The 19,277-nt window shown below is 42.9% G+C and overlaps 3 protein-coding genes across 12 annotated transcripts; all 3 read left to right on the top strand.

Annotated features, from left to right (window-relative positions):
- Positions 1 to 346: 346 nt before the first annotated feature.
- Positions 347 to 6,444, top strand: LOC100824348 (disease resistance protein RPP13). 9 transcript variants are annotated; one of them, XR_002966360.1, is made up of 5 exons: positions 359 to 1,186; positions 1,302 to 1,486; positions 3,608 to 5,685; positions 5,805 to 5,942; positions 6,160 to 6,301. XR_002966360.1 is itself a non-coding variant. In XM_024463501.1 (3 exons), the coding sequence occupies exons 1-3, from the start codon at positions 530 to 532 to the stop codon at positions 6,275 to 6,277; spliced, it is 972 nt and encodes a 323-aa protein (XP_024319269.1). In that variant the 5' UTR covers positions 347 to 529; the 3' UTR covers positions 6,278 to 6,444. The 9 variants fall into 9 exon arrangements, 2 of the variants coding, with proteins under 2 accessions (XP_024319269.1, XP_024319268.1); XR_002966359.1 differs by having other exon boundaries at positions 6,148 to 6,284; XR_002966361.1 differs by having other exon boundaries at positions 5,941 to 6,289.
- A 1,150-nt stretch (positions 6,445 to 7,594) lies between these two features.
- On the top strand, positions 7,595 to 14,093 carry LOC100822003 (alanine--tRNA ligase, chloroplastic/mitochondrial). 2 transcript variants are annotated; one of them, XM_003563963.4, is made up of 11 exons: positions 7,595 to 8,044; positions 8,370 to 8,548; positions 9,375 to 9,453; positions 9,850 to 9,984; positions 10,098 to 10,247; positions 10,334 to 10,444; positions 10,527 to 11,447; positions 11,916 to 12,188; positions 12,302 to 12,511; positions 13,170 to 13,324; positions 13,460 to 14,093. In XM_003563963.4, the coding sequence occupies exons 1-11, from the start codon at positions 7,679 to 7,681 to the stop codon at positions 13,794 to 13,796; spliced, it is 2,916 nt and encodes a 971-aa protein (XP_003564011.1). In that variant the 5' UTR covers positions 7,595 to 7,678; the 3' UTR covers positions 13,797 to 14,093. The 2 variants fall into 2 exon arrangements, with proteins under 2 accessions (XP_003564011.1, XP_010227791.1); XM_010229489.3 differs by lacking the exons at positions 7,595 to 8,044; positions 8,370 to 8,548 and adding an exon at positions 8,631 to 9,292.
- Positions 14,094 to 15,794: 1,701 nt separating this feature from the next.
- LOC100821685 (E2F transcription factor-like E2FE) lies at positions 15,795 to 18,939 on the top strand. Its single transcript, XM_003563962.4, has 10 exons — positions 15,795 to 16,110; positions 16,215 to 16,335; positions 16,470 to 16,547; positions 16,657 to 16,722; positions 16,820 to 16,982; positions 17,076 to 17,143; positions 17,224 to 17,296; positions 17,396 to 17,457; positions 17,539 to 17,932; positions 18,619 to 18,939. The coding sequence occupies exons 1-10, from the start codon at positions 15,926 to 15,928 to the stop codon at positions 18,702 to 18,704; spliced, it is 1,296 nt and encodes a 431-aa protein (XP_003564010.1). The 5' UTR covers positions 15,795 to 15,925; the 3' UTR covers positions 18,705 to 18,939.
- The last annotated feature ends 338 nt before the right edge of the window (positions 18,940 to 19,277 follow it).

Here is a 19,277-nt window from a genome sequence, read left to right as displayed (position 1 = left end):
CGTACCCCGCCGCTTAGCCTATCACCGTTAATCTTGTTGCTTGAATTTCTGCCTTTTGTCGCGTTGGTCGTTGCGAAAGGATCCTCCGATCCTCTTTGTACAAATTTCGCACAGAGGGAACTGCTCCGTGACTTCCTCGATATTTGAGCCTTTTTAGGAACAGTGGGAGTAACTTAGGTAATAACATAAGATGCCAACTAGACATTGTGGTGACATATGTTATCATAACATCACACATACCAAAACAAGATGAGTATACAATCTAATAAATAACACAATTCATGACACCGCATATATGTTACTACCCACTGTAAGGTGGTAACTTAGACCAGTAACACGTACATGTCACAGTTTTATGTTACTTATCACTGACCAGCCGCCAGACCTATCGCCCGTCAGTTACTTCCATGGATTTTCCAAGCCCTCCCTCGCCCCCAAAAAATATATGAATAGCAAATCAAGAGAAGCAGAGCGTGCGCTTATATAACACCTCGATCTGTTGTCGAAAGCATTTTACACCGAAAAGAAGATGGTGGGCTTTCTGGTGACTGCTTCGACTGGGGTGATGAACTCGCTCCTCCGTAAACTGTCCACGCTGCTCACCGACGAATACAGGCTACTCAAGGGGGCTCGCAGGGAGATCAGAGCGCTGCGGGACGAGCTGAGCAGCATGAACTCCCTGCTGCAGAGGCTCGCGGACATGGCCGAGCTGGACGTCCAGAGGAAGGACTGGAGGGACAAGGCGCGCGAGCTGGCCTACGACATCGAGGACTGCATCGACGTCTTCACGCACCGCGCTCTGCCCCCTCCCGGACCCGGCGGCGGCGGCTTCGTCCGGAAGATGGCTGCGCTGCGCGCGCGCCGCCGGGTCGCCGTCCAGGTCCGGCGGCTCAGGTGCCGCGTCGTGGAGGAAAGCGACCGGCGCCGGCGGTACGAGCTGGAACCCGCGGCGAGCGGCGGCGGTGGCGGCGGGCGCGTGGAGATCGATCCGCGGCTGCCGGCGCTGTACGCGGAGGCCAAGAGCCTCGTCGGCATCGGGCGCCCGCGGGAGAAGATCGTGCAGTGGCTCACCGGGGTCCGTGATGCCTGGGAGGGCTGCCACTGCCCGCCGGCGGCGGGAGATCAGCTCGGCGTGGTGTCCATCGTGGGCTTCGGGGGCGTCGGCAAGACGACGCTCGCTAACCAGGTGAATTTGGAAGCAGGGGAGAGTGGGGAATCCCGATGCTCCGCTCTGTAAACTCCTGCTCCAACATTTGGTACAATTACTATCTCCTGATTACTACAACATAAACCAACACCAGGTGTACCGCAAGATCAGGCACGAGTTCCAGTGCACCGCCTTCGTGTCCGTCTCGCAGAATCCCGACGTACTGAAGATCCTGGGTGACATACTTGATCAGGTTGGATCTCGTAGGACGACAGGCGGTATCCTCGATGATCAACACAAGCTCATCGACAAAATAAGGGAACGACTGACGAATAAAAGGTGTGCATACATGTTTTTTATTTATTTACAGTAAGAGTATCTCTTTATTGATCATGTAAAGTAGTACTTCAAAAGAAGAGGTACAATGCAACCCAAACCGAGCTAGGACTAGAGCAGTTCATGAGCTACACAATTCGCTTCACGATGACATTGTGCTTGTTAATGTTAACAAATGTACAGTTTTTTCTTCTGAAATTGTGCAACGTATATACATGGTTACATGAACGGCGTAGGGGGGTCACTAATGGGATCGGATCCTCCGATCCGTCGCCTCCTCAGTCGTTGGACCCCCTTTAAAAGTTGAATCTCATCCATTCCATTGTCGCAGTATAAAAAATCCCACACATGCAACATATTTTGTTGCAACATTGCTCCGTAAACTCATGCAACATTAAAAATTCCACACGCCGAAATTGCAGTATCGAAACATATCCCTGCACATCACATTATGAATCACTGCAACATAATAATGACCATGTGTGCACGTATCAAAACAAATACATGCTTATAACACGTCGAAACACCGAGCGCAGCATCAAGAAATAATAATTCAAATACATTAACCTCTTCTCCTCCGGTGCCCACGCCTCCCGCTTGTGCGGTTGCGCCATGGTGTCTAGTGGACGTCGTGGTCGCGGGGGCGATGCGGCTTCTGTTGCTACGGCGGAGGCCGTGCCCGGCGGGCAGGGTGTCGCAGTGACCATGCGGATGTTGTTGCTTAAAATTCTAATTATACGGGTTTTTAACATGCAGCCATTAAACAACAATATGTTAGAATACAAAAAAACCACATTATTTTGATTTTATTTCTAGTTCGGTCAAATTGAAGTATTACACAATAATAATTTTATATTGTGGTAGATTCTCTTGAGGGAATTATATTACAGATGTTCTTCTAAAAAATAACTCGCTTCCATTCTGCAAACTTAGTCAAAAGGTAATTTGATCCAATTCCAAGAGAAATGGAGAGGGATCCCTGACTTCAGACTTAAAAGCCAGTGACTTGACTCACCTGACATGTGGACCCAGCCCTGGCCCAACAGGTAAAGGCCTTCATACGGCCTCGTATCAACACATTCCTCCTATGGTCCCAGTCTCTTATGCTAAAAAAAAACAAAATCCTGTGGTCCCAGTCTCCGGCGGCGGCCGCAAGTCGCCGTCATCTGTGGTTTCTCGTCGCCCTGGCTCATCGCGGCGCGGAGGTTGCCCCTTTCCCTCAACGCCCCACTGCCACCCCCGCGCAGCTGCTCTTCTCATCGCTCCCGATCGCCGCATTGTCCGTTAGGTTCCTGATGGCAGGAATTCTGCCCCCTTACACTCTTTGCCGGTGCCGAACAGCAGTAAGTTTTCCGAGCTTCATCCGCAAGTACGCCAAGTGTCCTGGTCTTCAAAATCGTTGCGTTTTTATTTTCCTTTTTGTTCTCAGAATGTTATACTCCGTAGACGCTTGGGGGCATTTATTGTCTTACTTATGAAGTACCAGTTGCTTTAGTTTAAACTTTGATTGAACTGTGTCAATCCTAAGCACAAACATTTTGGAACAGAGGAGCAAAAACCTTATTATCATGCATATCTTACGCAAAGCAAATGGAGTAAACCGTTGGCCCCTCTAGTTTCAGTGAATGCACCATTTCGACTATTTTTTCTCAAAATGGAATGGCCATTTTGTAATACGGATGAAACCCTGTATATCAGTCTATTCCGTCATTTTATTTTACTTTCAGAAAAGCGTATGTGTGGCACGCTAAGGTGACACTTTAACCACTATTTTCTTTTAAAATATGTTTTTAATGAAATAAATAAAGTACATACTGAGCATATATTTCGTGATGGATCTAATAATACTAATTTGATATTGTATATTTTAGAATTTTTTCATTAAACTTGTTTGACTTATGCAAATGCTAAAACAATAAACATTTTAGAATGGAGTACACAGTACATTGTAGTTATAATTTTATTTCCATGGTTAGCCAACTTTAAGGTGTTCCTAAAACAAGCAAATGATGTAGGACAACTAACATAACAGCCTCTTGTCTTCAAATGTATTCCCCCTTTTTTCATCTAACTTGTCAGTATGTCTAAACTTAGCAAGCATGTTCTTTCAAAACTGTTGTGCAGATACCTTATTGTGATAGATGATATATGGAGCATGCAAGTGTGGGATATAGTTAGATGTGCTTTTCTAGATAACAACAATGGAAGCAGAGTCATAACAACTACACGAATTGAACAAGTAGCGGCAGCATGTTGCTCTTCTCGCCATGACCATGTCTATAAGATGAAACCCCTTAATGATCTTGACTCACGAAGATTATTCTTCCAACGGGTATTTGGTTCTGAGGATGCTTGCCCTGAGCAATACAAAATTGTTTCGCAGAATATTTTAAAGAAATGTGGAGGAGTGCCACTAGTGATATTAAGCATTGCTAGCCTTTTGGCTAGTCAAGAATGCATGCATAAGGAAAACTGGGAAAGCATACAAAAATCACTTGTTTCGGAATTAGAAACTAGTCCTAGTCTTGGATGGATGCGGCATGTGCTAAACCTTAGTTATAATGACTTGCCTCATTCCCTGAAGACATGCTTTCTGTATCTTGGTATATATCCTGAGGATTACAAAATTGAGAAGATTGATTTGCTAAGACGATGGATAGCCGAGGGATTTGTTAGTCATAAACATGGTCTGAGCCCAGAGGAAGTTGCTGAGAGCTACTATAATGAACTCATTAATAGAAGTCTGATCCAGCCTGCTGTATTTGAGTACTGTGAGCTAACATGTTGTCGGTTGCATGATGTAATGCTTGATTTTATTGTGTCAAAGTCCATAGAGGAAAACTTCATCACTATAATGGATGAGCGACACAGTACAAAAGGAGCTTTTGAGGTTCGTCGGCTATGTCTCCAGTATGGAAATGCAAATTTGGTCCCTAAATGTATGAGCCTCTCACAGATTCGCTCATTTACGGTACTAGGATATTCTGGTTACATTCCTCCTCTTTCAAGGTTTGAACACTTGCGAGTTCTGGATCTAGATATGAATGACTTCAATGGGATTGAGTGTGTTGATTTGTCAGCTATATGTAAACTATTCCAGTTGAGATATTTGAGAGCCAATGGCCACCAACTCAAACTGCCGAAGCAAATTGGGGAACTAAAGAATTTGGAGACACTGGATATTAGGGACACAGTTGTGCATAGTATTCCATCAGATCTTTCTGAACTGAGGTCGTTGAGACATCTAAATGTTCCTATTGATGCACAGCTTCCCGGTGGAATAGGCAAATTGAGTGCCCTCCGTACTTTGGGGTTCTTCAATCTTGCAGAGAACTCCATGGATAATATCCAGGATCTTGGCCAGCTGACCGATCTAAGGGAGCTTGATCTTATTCTGACAAAGCATGTTGTGAAGCACATGGCCCAACGGAAAAACTTAAGCTCAGCTTTCTCATTGATTCCTTGGGGAAACTCATCCATCTCCGCTCTCTTCATGTCTCCACTATTGATGCTAATAAACTGGAAAGTCCTACCTGTGACTTTTTGAGCTATTGGTTCCCTCCTCCATGCAACCTTCAGAAGCTTAGCCTGTCTTTCTGTACAGTCTCCAAGGTTCCACACTGGATTTCACAACTTGATAAGTTAACAAGCTTGAAAATTAGAGTCAAGGAGCTCCAGAGAGATGCTGTCAAACTGCTTGGGGGTTTACCCTGCCTTGTCTACTTTGACTTGAGTGTTAGTAAAGACCCCAAACAAGATCTCATCTTCTGTAACAATGCATATCCAAGCCTGAGGGAATTTGGCTTAGCATATACTTTCTCAAGTGTCACATTTGAGACAAGGACAATGCCGAAGCTTCAAGTTCTGCATCTTGCATTCTATATGCGCAGACAAGAGCAAGAAGGCAGCTCACTCACTGGCGTTGAGCACCTGCTAAACCTTGAGCAGCTTACGGCTCACATATATAGCCATGGTGCCATCGGAGTTTCATTTAGGGATGCTATCTTAAGGCATCCCAGGAGTCGCACCTTCAATATACGTTTCCCAAGATGTTAAATCAAACTACCAAGTGTTCCAGTAAAAGCAAGCAAAAGAAATTCTGACTGGGAGAAGGTGCACGTGATTATAACGAGATGGAAGGGTGACATGGCATCGAGGATTAATTGGATTTTCAATTATGTAATTACACAAGGAGATTAGATGTGAGTAAGCCTTCTACCTATCCTCTCTGTTAAGACTAATTTATGTCTTTCGCATGCCATAGATATGCGTCATATGTGTTCCTTCTTAAAAATTTGGACTGATTCCAGAAATTTCCCAGATCGGCACAAGATACAGAAAACCTGTGAAATCCTGAGGGTTATTGTTTCTATGATGATTTCTGATGGGTACACTCTGTGCAACTAAAGAGGAAGACCTCTATATGTGTTGCTTACTTGCCGTGCTTTATTTTTCAGGGGTAAAGCTAGAACACACTATCTCAATTGGTTATTTGTGTGTAGTATCTGTCCAACTTCTGAAGCTGTTTGCATGTGTACGCGCGTTGAGGGACTGGACATCTTGTTTAAATGGAATATAAAAACGCTGAACATTGTATTTCTTTTGGTCTATCTGTTGTTGCGAATATCTTGGTATTTGTGAATAAATTTGCTGCTTATGGGCAGGGGATACAATAGATTCAGCAGCAAGGCCCTGCAAGGAAGCACATCAAGGCCCTGTGTTGATGATGATCCCCTTCAAGAACAAGCACAACCATGCTTAGTTGCTGGACGAGTCAGTACAATTCACAAGTAATGTTAGAAACATTTAGAACACTGAATCGATGCAGCTGGTCCTTATTATACAGAAATAGTATGCAATGGAAACTGTAACAGAAAAGGCGAATTTTGTTGTCTTAACTTTGCAAGGTATAGTGTACACTTGACCAGAGTTGGTGTGACTGCTTTTTATTCTTTGTTCAACCACATGGTATAAGGGTTAACATTTCTACGGTTGGGAGAATGAGCACGTTTCACTCTGAAAGTATTTTTGTGAACCTTGATTCTGGATGCTCAAATCTAGCCTTTTCAAATGTAATGGGTGTTTGATGTTTTATTGTTTTTATTGGCAATTTTATAACTTACATATAGTATCATCTCTTACCCAGTTCTGTAGTTCCCGACATAGTTGGTGATTATAAAGTATCATAATGTACCATTGATCGAAGAGTGTCACTATTTCACTAAACATACCAGATTCGATCTTGAGCAGATGAAGAGAAATGGCATCAGTTTGCATTTGTAGCTGGAAAGCCAATTCAACATGCTTTACCCCAACCTGACATTGCTCAACTCAATCAAACAAACGTTTAAAGATGATGAAAAAAAAAGTTTGTCAAGTGCTGAAATTTAACAATGAATCATTGGGAAATTAGACCTTGAATCTGACAACCCAAAAATAGGACCTTGCCACTTCCACTACAAAATGAGAATCATGGAAATGAGGGCATCATCTATTCTATTATATACTAAAAGTACGGAGCAACAGAAAAGAAAGGATGCTAGAATATCTCACAAAAAAGCAAAACATCTGGCCGTCCGTTCTGGCCGTCCGTTTAGTGAATCATTGATACAGATATAAAAAATCAACAGGAGTAACCACAAAAAAGAAAGAATGCCAGAAAATCTAAAAAAGCAAAACATCTGGCGTCCGTTTAGACGGTCACTGGCAGCGTGGCGAGCACCTGGAAGCCCGGGCGGCACGAAATCCTGGCGGGGAGCGGCTGATTTGGGCGGCGCCATGGTAATGGAGGCGGCGGTCTTACGTCGCTTATGGTGTTGGGGCCTCTCTAGAGGGGCCGGGGTGGTTGCGGAGGAGGACGACGATGGGCGGAGGTTGGGAGCAGAGCTGGTGGACGATGCGGGAGAGATGCATTGTACACAGGTCGGTGGATTGGATGTTCTTTTTTAACGAATTGGGTTGGGTTGGGTCCTCCGGTCCTTGCTCGGCCCAGAAAAGGTCGAAACTGGCTATTTCCTTTATTATTAGGGGTAGATTGGTATAGATATTTTCTAAAGGAGGAAGTTTTTATAATAAAAGAAAGAAAATAAATGAGAAAGATAAGGGCTCTCCCTCGCTGCACACCCATCCCCTCGAGCGCAGTCCGGCCACAGGCTTACCTCGCCTGCTCTTTCCACCCTATCGGCCACCGCCCTCATGCTGCTCCCAATGCGCCGCCTCCCTACTGCTCCTTCCCTCCCATCCGTCTACCCACACATCTCCCCTGCGCCGCCCTCCCTTGTACTCCGGCGACGACATGGTCGAGGGTCGTTGTCGAGGAGGACGTCAGCGGCATCCGTGGTATGCTGCTCGGGTTCCTTGCCTGTAGCGAACCCGGTAACCGTGGAGGATACAGAGATTTCAGCGGAGTGGAGCGGGGATGCGATACGCCGGCGTTTCCTTGATTTCTATGCTGCCCGTGGCCACAAGATCCTCCCAAGCTCGTCTCTCGTGCCCGATGACCCGACCGTGTTCCTCACCATAGCTGGGATGCTTCAGTTCAAACCTATATTTCTCGGCAAGGTGCGTCAGCATTGGAACAATAATTCTTGTTGCCTCATTGTAGTGTTTCGTTTCTGTGAAATTGGGGAATGTTGCGAAAAGGGATAGTTTCCACTGAGACTTCCTGCTCACGCGATCCACCTAGATGAACTAGCTTCAGTACATTTATTTTCACTTCCATATTTCAGGCCATGAGCATAATTATTATCATTCTTTGTTGTCCATAGTACCATTGACTCCTATAGACGATTTTTTTCTAAACCACGTGAGCCGCATACTGGAGTGTGTTGCAATCTGCGCCCGTTTCATTTTACTGCATGATGAAGTCCATGTATTGCTGTTTTAGGAACCTAGGCGTGTACCATGTGCCACTACCTCCCAGAAATGTATACGAACAAATGACATCGAGAATGTGGGGCGCACATCTCGACACCAAACCTTCTTTGAGATGCTTGGGAACTTCAGTTTTGGTGATTACTTCAAAAAGGATGCAATCAAATGGGCATGGGAGCTGACAACCAAGGAGTATGAACAATTCCCTTATTCTGCATGGATCATGATCTCCATATTGGTAAATTATAAGCTGTTCGTCTGAAAAAGATTGCCATATCTCTGCTTGTTACCACAGAAAAGTTCTTGATAATTGCATCATTATGCCTGATGTGATCTTTGGTTTCTCCAAATGTATTATTATGTTAAGTTTCAGCTAGTCTTAAACTGTTCTTATTTTACCTCTATGATACTACTTGCATCTTAACCATTACTCTAGGAAAAATCACTTTAACCACTTGAGTGTCACGAAGGTGCAGTTAGTCCCCTGAACTACTTCTGGTCCACTTAACCTGCTGAACTTCTTTTTGGGTACAGTTAGCCCCTGAAACTTGTAATACCGGGTCACTTCACTCCTTGGTACCGGTTTTTTCCACCATGACATCACATGGTTGCCAAGAAATCGTCTTTTACACCCCCCCCTTCCCCCTGTATGAGCTGATTAGTGGGCACACCCACCATACTGCACACCTTAATGTAGAAACCAATGTCATCATCCATCTGTGATGCCAGTGCCCAAACCATGTGTTTACGTGGTGGTCGCTGTGGAAAATACCAAGATCTGCCTCAGAGTGTGAAATGATCTGGCATTAGAAGCTCTGGGTTTTGAGTGGTAAAAAAGGTTCAGGGGGGTTACTTGGAGTCTGGAGATCCATGCTACTTCAGAGGAGAAAGTGGTCTTTTCCATAATTCTATCACAAGTTTTGAACATGCTATGAGGTGCCAGGAAAACAATATTCCTGTAATTATTTTTCATGTTGTGTCATTGCTAGCATTCATTCTGTTTGTCATCTTTGTTTAGGTATGGATTACTGCCAGAAAGACTGTGGATTAGTGTTTTTGAAGATGACGATGAGGCATTCTCCATTTGGCGTGATGTGGTCAGTTATCTAAACCTGCAAATTTCGGCAATTTTGCATAGCTTCTCAGTTTAGCTGTTACCACAGCAATAAAATATATAATACATTCAACCACATCTCACTGTTAATTCTTGTCAACTAAACCTTGTGCATGGCAAAGAAGTAACACGATATGTTAGTAATAATAATAACGCTTTAAGTTCCCCTTTTTTTTTGTAAGTTTTCCGCAACAACCCAATTTACTAAAAGAGAGTATCTGAGGTTTTGAATTGTTTAACTTGCACATTTTCTTTGGAAAGGGCAAGGAATCGTGTTTGGTATCATGGCAGATGACAGGCAAAAGATATAATGTTCTTCATTTAGTGTTCAGTTAAGCTTAGAGTAACATATGTTTTTTCTCCTGTTTATTTTACCAAGGTTGGGGTACCAGAGGAACGGATAAAGAGGTTGGGCGAGGATGATAACTTTTGGACTAGTGGTGCAACTGGACCTTGTGGACCATGTTCTGAAATGTATTATGATTTCCATCCTGAGAGAGGATCCTCGACTGCGGTATGTAAAGATTCTGTGGTGTCGGCGGTTAAATCTTCATCTGTATAGACTATTTTGTATGTGAGGGATTCTCCATTAACTGAAATTAGTGATGTTCATATAGTTGTGTGCAGGATCTGGCTGATGATAGTCGGTTCATTGAATTCTATAATCTAGTCTTCATGCAATACAACAAGAAAGATGATGGATCTCTTGAACCATTGAAACAAAAGAACATTGATACAGGAATGGGGCTTGAGCGTATGGCTCGCATTCTTCAAAATGTAATGCTTATGAGCTCTTCAAATTATTTCTGACATAGTTCATTCTCTTCAGCTGTAACCTAACTTGGAATAATTTTCTATCATAGGTTCCAAACAATTATGAGACAGATTTGATTTTCCCAATTATAAAAAAGGCAGCAAGCATGGCGCTGGTTTCCTACTCCACAGCTGACGATACTATGAAGACCAATCTTAAAGTGATTCAGTCTGGATCTGTTACTTGTTTCATGATAAATTAATTGGATGGGCATAACCTTTGGAATTTTTCTTTTTTGCTAGATTATTGGGGATCACATGAGGGCAGTTGTTTATCTCATATCAGACGGGGTCATTCCCTCAAATATTGGGAGAGGATATGTTGTTCGAAGGCTCATAAGAAGGGTAGTCCGGACTGGTAGATTGGTAGGTATGAGAGGTGATGGCCCTGAAAATTCTGAAAGTGCATTTTTACCCTCACTAGCTGAGGCAGTTATTAGCCTTAGCAGTGAGATAGATCCAGATGTTGGATCAAGGCGGAAATCAATTATTGGGGAACTTCAAAGGGAAGAACTGCGGTTTGTACAGACTCTTGGAAGAGGAGAAAAGTTGTTAGATGAACTTCTAGATGAGGCATTGGTAAGTGCTGGTGATAATGGAGATAACCCTTGCCTGTCTGGAGAAGATGTTTTTCTTTTATATGATACATATGGTTTCCCCGTAGAGATTACAGCTGAAATTGCGGGTGAACGGGGTGTAACTGTTGATATGAAGGGGTTTGATATTGAAATGGAAAATCAGAGAAAACAATCACAGGCTGCTCACAATGTAGTCAAACTTTCTGTAGGAAATGAGAATGAGATTGTCAAAAGTATCCCTGACACTGAATTTTTGGGATATGATTCTCTTTCTGCAACTGCTGTTGTCAAAGGTCTTTTAATTGATGGAAACCCAGTAGAACATGTTTCAGAAGGCTCTGATGTGGAAATACTATTAGACCGAACACCGTTTTATGCTGAATCGGGTGGTCAAGTGGGAGATAATGGTTTCTTGTATGTGTATGAAGAGGAAGGTGGAAAACAAAATACAGTCATAGAGATCAAAGATGTCCAAAAATCCCTGGGAAATATCTTTGTTCACAAAGGCACAATTAAACAGGGATCAGTAGATGTTGGAAAGAAAATTGATGCTGCAGTTGATGGAAAACTGAGGCAGGGAGCTAAGGTATGAAAATTGCTACCTTTATTTTTATTTAATTGTCAAGGCATCTTTTTTGCTTTATTAGCTGACATTTCTTGTTCCACTATTTATTTGAAATATGTGTTGACTAGAGTTTTCTAATAAACTTTCAACAAATTTCATCTGGGCAGCTCTACATGCTTTAAACAAGAACGGAATATTTGCTCTAGATGGTGATCTCGCTTTTGTGTGTGTGTGTGACCACTGATAGTTTAGCATATATTCACATGGAATATTCGATTGTCTGCAAGATGTTACTATTAGACATCATTATGTCCTCATCTTGACAGTACTGTTGCCTTGAAACAAAATGTTCACCTTTAGCAAATGCCCAATCACGAAATTATCAGTTGCAGCTTTTGCTATAACACCTAGCTATTTCCGTTTTCTTGTTTAACTTCTTTCTGTCTCTTTTATCTAAAAAAAACTTCTTTGTGCTTCCCATGCTGTTAGGCACATCATACTGCTACACATCTACTACAGTCCGCTCTTAAAAGTGTCATTGGTTCAGAAACATCACAAGCAGGATCTCTTGTGGCTTTTGACCGCCTCCGATTCGACTTCAGTTTCCATCGGCCCCTTTCAGAAAAGGAATTATTGGAAATTGAATCACTGGTGAACCAATGGATTAGCAATGCAACACATCTTGAGACAAATGTGATGGCTTTGCAAGATGCAAAAAATGCTGGTGCAACTGCAATGTTTGGAGAAAAATATGGTGAACAGGTAGGTATTTAAAAGCTTAGCAAATGGCACTGGAAGTTCGGATATTATAGCAACATGGCTGCAAAGTCATATACCGTAATAGACAATGTTTAATTTGTCCTAAATTATGCTAGGTCAGAGTCGTAGAGGTCCCTGGGGTGTCAATGGAACTGTGTGGTGGAACTCATGTCAGCAATACTGCTGAGATTCGTGGATTCAAGGTAATCTCGGAACAGGGAATAGCTTCTGGAATCAGAAGGATTGAGGCAGTTGCAGGTGATGCATTTGTTGAATATGTTTGTTCTCGTGACAACTATATGCGACACTTGTGCTCCACACTGAAGGTATGATGCTACTGATCGTAGCAAATTTACTCTTTCCTCCTGATGTGCCACATTTTCCTGAGCAACTTCGATTGCTGTAATATATGCATCTGGTGATCATTGTCTCTTGTTCAAATGGATTTGGTGTTTGCTGTTGGAAGTTTTTTGAAACCTGCTGTATACTAGACATCATGCCTCTCATTGTTGACCAGTTACAGATGCACAAGTACATGTGCTTAGCTTTAATGTATGCCCTTTTACAGATCGTCATCTATCTCTTTCCCGTTCAAACATCAACCTCTTACAGCCAGGAATATCCAAGTTTATAAATTAGGAGTTCTGTATTTCAGATCTCATAGCACACCTTCCTCCTGCCAAGGTTGTGCTGTGCAAGGTTCATATCATTGTTGGAACTGGTGTTCTGGATTTTAGTTTTTTTTTCAAAAACCGACATTATCATTATTATTGGGAAGCTTTGACAATATGTTTTTTTTGACACGCACATGCCTACTTGCTTGTTTCCTGAACAGAAATAGTTATCTAGAAATCTCTTCTTTTGTCATTAAAAGTGCAAGAACAAGGTCTGCTGACTGTGCCATTGCATTCTCCTTGCATCTGCAATAGATATTTCTACTATTTTTGGTGAAGCATAGATAATTTCAACAATGTAACTTTTCAGGTTAAAGCAGAAGATGTCAATAGCAGAGTAGAAACAGTTCTTGAAGAACTAAGAACAGCCAGAAATGAAGTATCATCTCTACGCAACAAAATTGCAGTGCTGAAGGCAGCAACTCTTGCAAGTAAAGCTGCAACTATCGAGCCTCATAATGTCAGGTACTTGCTTCAGCTATTGCCATTCATATATTCCACGTTACTGTTTGTCCTGTGTTCACAGGAATACAAGTGCTGATTGCTAGTATTAAACTATCGCTTGACGTTAGCAATCTCACCCAAATCTATGTTCTATAGGATCCTAGTCGAGAACATGGGGGATGTGGATGCTGATGGGCTGAAAAGCGCCGCGGAGCATCTCATAGGAACCCTGCAGGACCCTGCCGCAGTAATCTTAGGTTCAAGTCCAGGAGATGGTAAGGTCAGCCTGGTTGCCGCATTCACCCCTGGGGTCGTAAAGATGGGAGTACAAGCAGGCAAGTTTGTGGGTGGTATAGCCAAACATTGTGGTGGGGGTGGGGGTGGCAAACCGAATTTTGCCCAGGCTGGTGGTCGGCAGCCGGAGAACCTACCGGAAGCCCTTGAGAAGGCTAGAGCTGAAATTGTGGCGTCAATTTCATCAAAATCCAGCTGATCTCCTGCTCCATAGTCCATACGTGGTATAGAATCATTTACATACATAGGTAATGCACACCATATATGATTCACAAGGATAATGCCATTTTCTTGGTTTGTAATCGTTTCTTCTGGCCATCAAAATTTCAAGGCAAATATTTCTGGATCTCTCATTGACTCCTGCATTCTAGTGGTGTAATAGAACAACAATTTTACATATGGACTTGTAGAGACTTGGATCCCATCTGGAACAAACAATATGGAAAATGGAGGAATATGAAAACCACAAAAAAATATCTTGTGATGTTTATTGTAATTGGTGTGTTGTTTCCTTGTCGAAGGAGCTTGCCTGGAGTTCGCTCAAACCTTTCTCCAAGGTAAATACTCATTTGGCCCTCAGTTGTTGGATCCGGCAACAATAACGATGAACGATCATCTTCTTGTTGAGGCCATTGCTATTGGAGCACTTTCCTCGTTAGGGTATCGCCGATGGAGGGGGTTGAAGGTTGAAGCTGAAGACTGTAGTTTGGCCTTGCTCGCTACGACATGATATTTGGTCATCATGTTCCTTTTGCAAATGTTTGGAATTGGGCGTCATTAATGTCTCTCATCGTCATGTTGTTGAGGTAGGGTGTATTTTATATTAACTTGATGCATAAATGTCTTTTGCAATATATGAACTTGATGTATTAATATATTGCCAGTTATGAAAAAAAATGTTTGTTGCAATTCTATGTGGTTGTTTGGAAGCTTAGCAGAAAAGATACATGAATGTAGAGATATTTGCCATCCCGGGTGGGCAATATGAAAACATTAAAAATTCATAGTGCTGGACCTCAGGTTTGTCATCACCAAGAAGAAGTTTGTATTTGACCTTACATTGGATTATGACAACCCTTTTTGGTTAAAGCGTTTATTTTTGTCGTTTGGCTACTTGTCTTTTCAATAATCTGCACAGAAGTAGTTCAAAATCACATTTTTAGCAAAGGAAAAAAATAGAAGAGTGTGTACTAACTTTTTCATGTATTTGAAAGTGGTTGATTTTCTGTCGTCAAACAGAACACATTCTGCATAGCTACTTTTCTACACAAAATTTCAAAATAAGTCTTGAATAATATCTGTAACGCGCTAGCGTCACTCTTGGCAGCTTTCTAGGCTTCAAGATTGGCCCCACAGATCAACACATGTCTTTCCAGCAGACACTTTCTAGTCGGTCACACATCCTTAAATTGCTCTCAGCCAAGCACGCTTAATTTTGAGGTTTCTTTCGGATGGGCTCCCGAAAAAGAAGGTATACCTTGTTGATATGCGTATTATATCAATCCTATTAAGCTGTAGGCCAGTGTGTCACACACACCCCTCCTCAAACGATTTGACATCCTCGTCAGTCACATGCGCAAGCTAGATCGTCTCCTCTTGGCACACACCCATATGCGTCCAGTGTCGGTAACCGCAAGGGTCGGCTCTGATACCAATTTGTAACACCGATGAGCAACCACAAACTTAGTCTTAGCCATTTGGTAGAGCTTCCACATAAAGTCATGAATTCAAACATTTCATGCATTGTTCCTAAAATTATGAGGTATCAAATGGCTAGTCTACTACGACACAGATCATAACACGTGGTGCACAAGAATACACTCGATATTATGTGAAATGGCAAACATCGGTAATACACGATCATAAAATTATAGGGCTTGGTGTTTCTTTTTCTTCTTAAAAATTCCAGTCCTCATTTATGTAGAACCAATTTCCCGAGCACCGATAAGACCGAACCGAAAAGACCGAATGCCCACTTCAATAATTTGGATTTGTAAGCGTTATCTAGCCCCATTTGCAATTTTTTGAAGCAACATTTTGTTGCATTTCTGGTGCCTTGGAGGTCTATTTGCAAAATGCAGGGTTCATGACGCGTCTTGCAGTTACACGGCCACGTAGCCCTAACCAGACCGACCGCGCCGCGCAAGAGCTGGGGCGAGGCGCGGAAGCACAATTTTGAAAACGCGCCGCCGCCGCGGGCGCCAAAACACACCAATTCCAACGGCCTCGCCGCGCTCCCCTCCTCTACAAAAAACCCCGCAGATCTACGGGCGTTTTCATCCTCTCCCCCGTTCCCCTCCTTCCCCCGACCGAACGGCGACGCGCTCGATGGACTCCGCCGCCGGCGCCGAGGCTTCCGCGGCCGCCACACAGGCACAGCCCCTGCCTCCTTACCAGCCCCCGCCGCGGCTTGTGCTCGAAGGCGATGGAAGCGGTCTGGGCGGCGCTGCGCGGGCCTTCCGGCACCACGCCTACAGCCGCAAGCAGAAGTCCCTCGGCCTGCTCTGCTCCAAGTAGGAAAAGATCTCCTCCTCCTTTTGCCTCCTGCGTGCTCGTTTGGGTAGGATACTCGTGCGGCGTATTAACCTGTTCTCTCTTCTTGCGGCGGATTTTGCAGCTTTGTGGCGCTGTATGACCGAGACGACGTGGAGACGGTGGGGCTGGATGACGCCGCCAGGCGGCTCGGCGTCGAGAGGCGCCGGATCTACGACATCGTCAACGTGCTAGAGAGCGTCGGAGTGAGCCTTGATTTCCTTGCCTGGCCTCCCTTATATGAAAGATTCTATCTTTCGATCTTGACATGCGAATTTATCCATGCGCTGTTGCGTTTCTTGTTCTTTCTTTCCCTAACATTCTTTTGTGTACCACGCAGATTCTCGTCAGGAGGGCCAAGAATCGTTACACATGGATCGGCTTTGAGGGCGTCCCTGCAGCACTCAAGGAGCTCAAGGTTTGGATCCGCTTATACTATTCTACCCAATTGCACGCGGAATTTGGAGTTTTCAGATCCAAACATCAGCATGGTTAATTTTTCCCTCCTGTTTTTTTGGTTTGGTCAGGAGAGGGCATTGAGGGAGATGTCCGGCTTGGTGTCGCCACTGCTGGAGGAACCATCTGCTACCAATGTTAGATTCCTTTACTTTGTTTTGCATTCCCTTGGTTGTGATATGAATCAACACTAGTTGCTGATAAAGGAGGTCTTTCCTTTTCGTGATTGCAAAGGTATCGGATGATGAAGATGAAGATGATAAATTGGGTGATGCTGATGGGGATGCTGAGAGCGAGAAGCTTAGCCAGTCTATGGACACTACTTCGGATAAGCTTAGCCAGTCAATGGACACTACTTCTGATAAGCCAGACACACCCCGTTGCCAGCTTAGATCTGGTATAACTGATTTGTTGTTTTCTTATTGTTTTGCTGTACCCACTGGCTCTTATGTTATGTACTGAATTGTTGTTTCTGGTGCCTCATTTGAAGATCATAGGAAGGAGAAGTCACTTGGGCTGCTCACTCAGAATTTTGTCAAGCTCTTCCTTACAATGGAGGTGAACAGACTGAACCCCATGAATTGTTTTGTTTGGGCGTCCTTCGTGGTTGATTACAATGTTAGTTGTTCCTGGCACAGGTTGAGACGATCTCACTTGATGAGGCTGCAAGGCTGCTCCTTGGAGAGAGACACGCTGAGAGCAATATGAGAAGTCAGTACTTGCATTTCTTCTATTTTATGGGATATAGCTTAGTTGTCGCAATCGACTTTCGTATCCAAGTAGAACTCATAGTGCTTCTTGATAATACAGCTAAAGTTCGACGACTGTATGACATTGCCAATGTGCTATCTTCTTTGAACCTTATTGAGAAGGTACTCTCTTGACAACATGCCTTTTCATATGAATGGAAATTATCATTTTCTTAGTGCCCTTGCTTGTGCGGTTTGTTTCAGACACAACAAGTGGATTCAAGAAAACCTGCATTCAGGTGGCTTGGCCAGGCCAAGCGAAAGGAAGGGGACGATGTCACAGTTGCTTTACCACCAACTAGGACGATATTGTCTAACAAGAGGGCGTTCGGTACTGATATCACCAACATTGACACTAAGAGGAGCAAGTGGGACTCAGGAACAGAGAACAAAAGCAAGCTCATGCAGGGTGATGGCAGCATGTCGAGAACTTTTGAGAATCAGCTGGGGCAAGGGAAGAGCAGTGGCTTTGTTTACGGGCCTTTCCACCCTGCTGGTGCAAGGAAACAGGAACTTGATCGCGCTTTAAGGGAGAAGGAGAGGAAGAATATTCAAGATTGGGAAAATCTTACTAAATCGTTGCAGTACCAAAATCCAAGTAAGCTCACATTTCCTCTTTGTTTATTTTCTATGGTCAAGATTTAGGAAATTGCACTGGGCAGAATTTTTTTTCTCGAGATACCAGTTATACTTCCATTTGCACTGGATTCATTTTAAGTGCTTGTCTGTCCCTCTGTTATTCACAATTTACTCTACATCCAAAGGGATATGCATAAACTGGTGTATGACCATGACCATGAAGGAACTGGGCTCAGAAATTCAGTACTAAATGTGAAATTTATATAGAAGTCTAGTCCCTTGACCTTCAGTTACCATTCTAGTGTGTGATTGTATACATTAAGCACTAGCTCTACTTTGAGAGCATTTGGTTTTCTGGAAAATTAAAAATTCAACTTAACTACTTACATAGTCACAAGTGGAAGTAGGCTGAGAAACAATTTCAACAATCAATATCAACGATCCAAACTTCATAATCTAGCGATCCAGTTTTAAGACATTCTTATTGTGATTGTTCCCCACTTAATTTTTTCATTACAATTATTCTTTAAGCAAGAAGTTGTAGCTTCTAATGTTATTTCCAGTTGTAAGTACTATTATTCCCACGACCAAAGTATGTTTGACATGGCCAAGTAGAAGAATGTGCTGTTTCTGTTAAATATATAGGAGTACTGTTTACTGTTTAGCCTAAACTTACACAATTTCCTCTACATCTTCTGAATGCAGCAATAAATGGTCTTTTTGGTCATTACGCGGAAGCATGGAGATCATGGTACTTAGACTTTACGCGGGATGATCCATCAACATCATGAAGCACAGTTTAGCTGGGTCTGTTGTAAACCAATTCTTGTAGGCAGATCAACTCATCTGTCGATGACATTAGGAATTCGATCTGTACAAGATGTCATAAAAACAGAAGGCTCATTTGGCCTCTGCTCGATGTATTTACTCAGTGTAAGAAAGCAGAAAAATAATACACCTGGCTATCATTTGTTTTTCGGCAACGTGCTGTTGTTAGCACCAAGAATTCTACCAGTTTCATGTTTAGGCTTTGTTACATATACATCCATTCCTGATTAAAGGCTGTTTGGTTCTTGCTTTTTGGGTTGTGATCACGAACGAGGTCTGAAATCATAGTAGACCCTTTGTGTTGCTTCTAGAATTCTACCTGTTTTTCTCTTTTTTTCAATTTTCCTTTATTTTATTTTTAATATTTCCTCCGTCCAACAAAAGATGTCTCAAGTTTTTCAAAATTTGGATGTATCTAAACATAACTTAGTGTATAGATGCATTCAAATTTAGTCAAAGTTGAGACATCCTTTGTTGGACAGAGGGAGTACATGATTTTTAAATGAATATTTATATTTATAAGTATAAGAGGTGTA

The sequence above is a fragment of the Brachypodium distachyon genome, chromosome 1 (genome assembly GCF_000005505.3).
Source record: "Brachypodium distachyon strain Bd21 chromosome 1, Brachypodium_distachyon_v3.0, whole genome shotgun sequence".
NCBI lineage: Eukaryota > Viridiplantae > Streptophyta > Magnoliopsida > Poales > Poaceae > Brachypodium > Brachypodium distachyon.
This window is presented reverse-complemented; position numbering and strand designations above follow the sequence as displayed.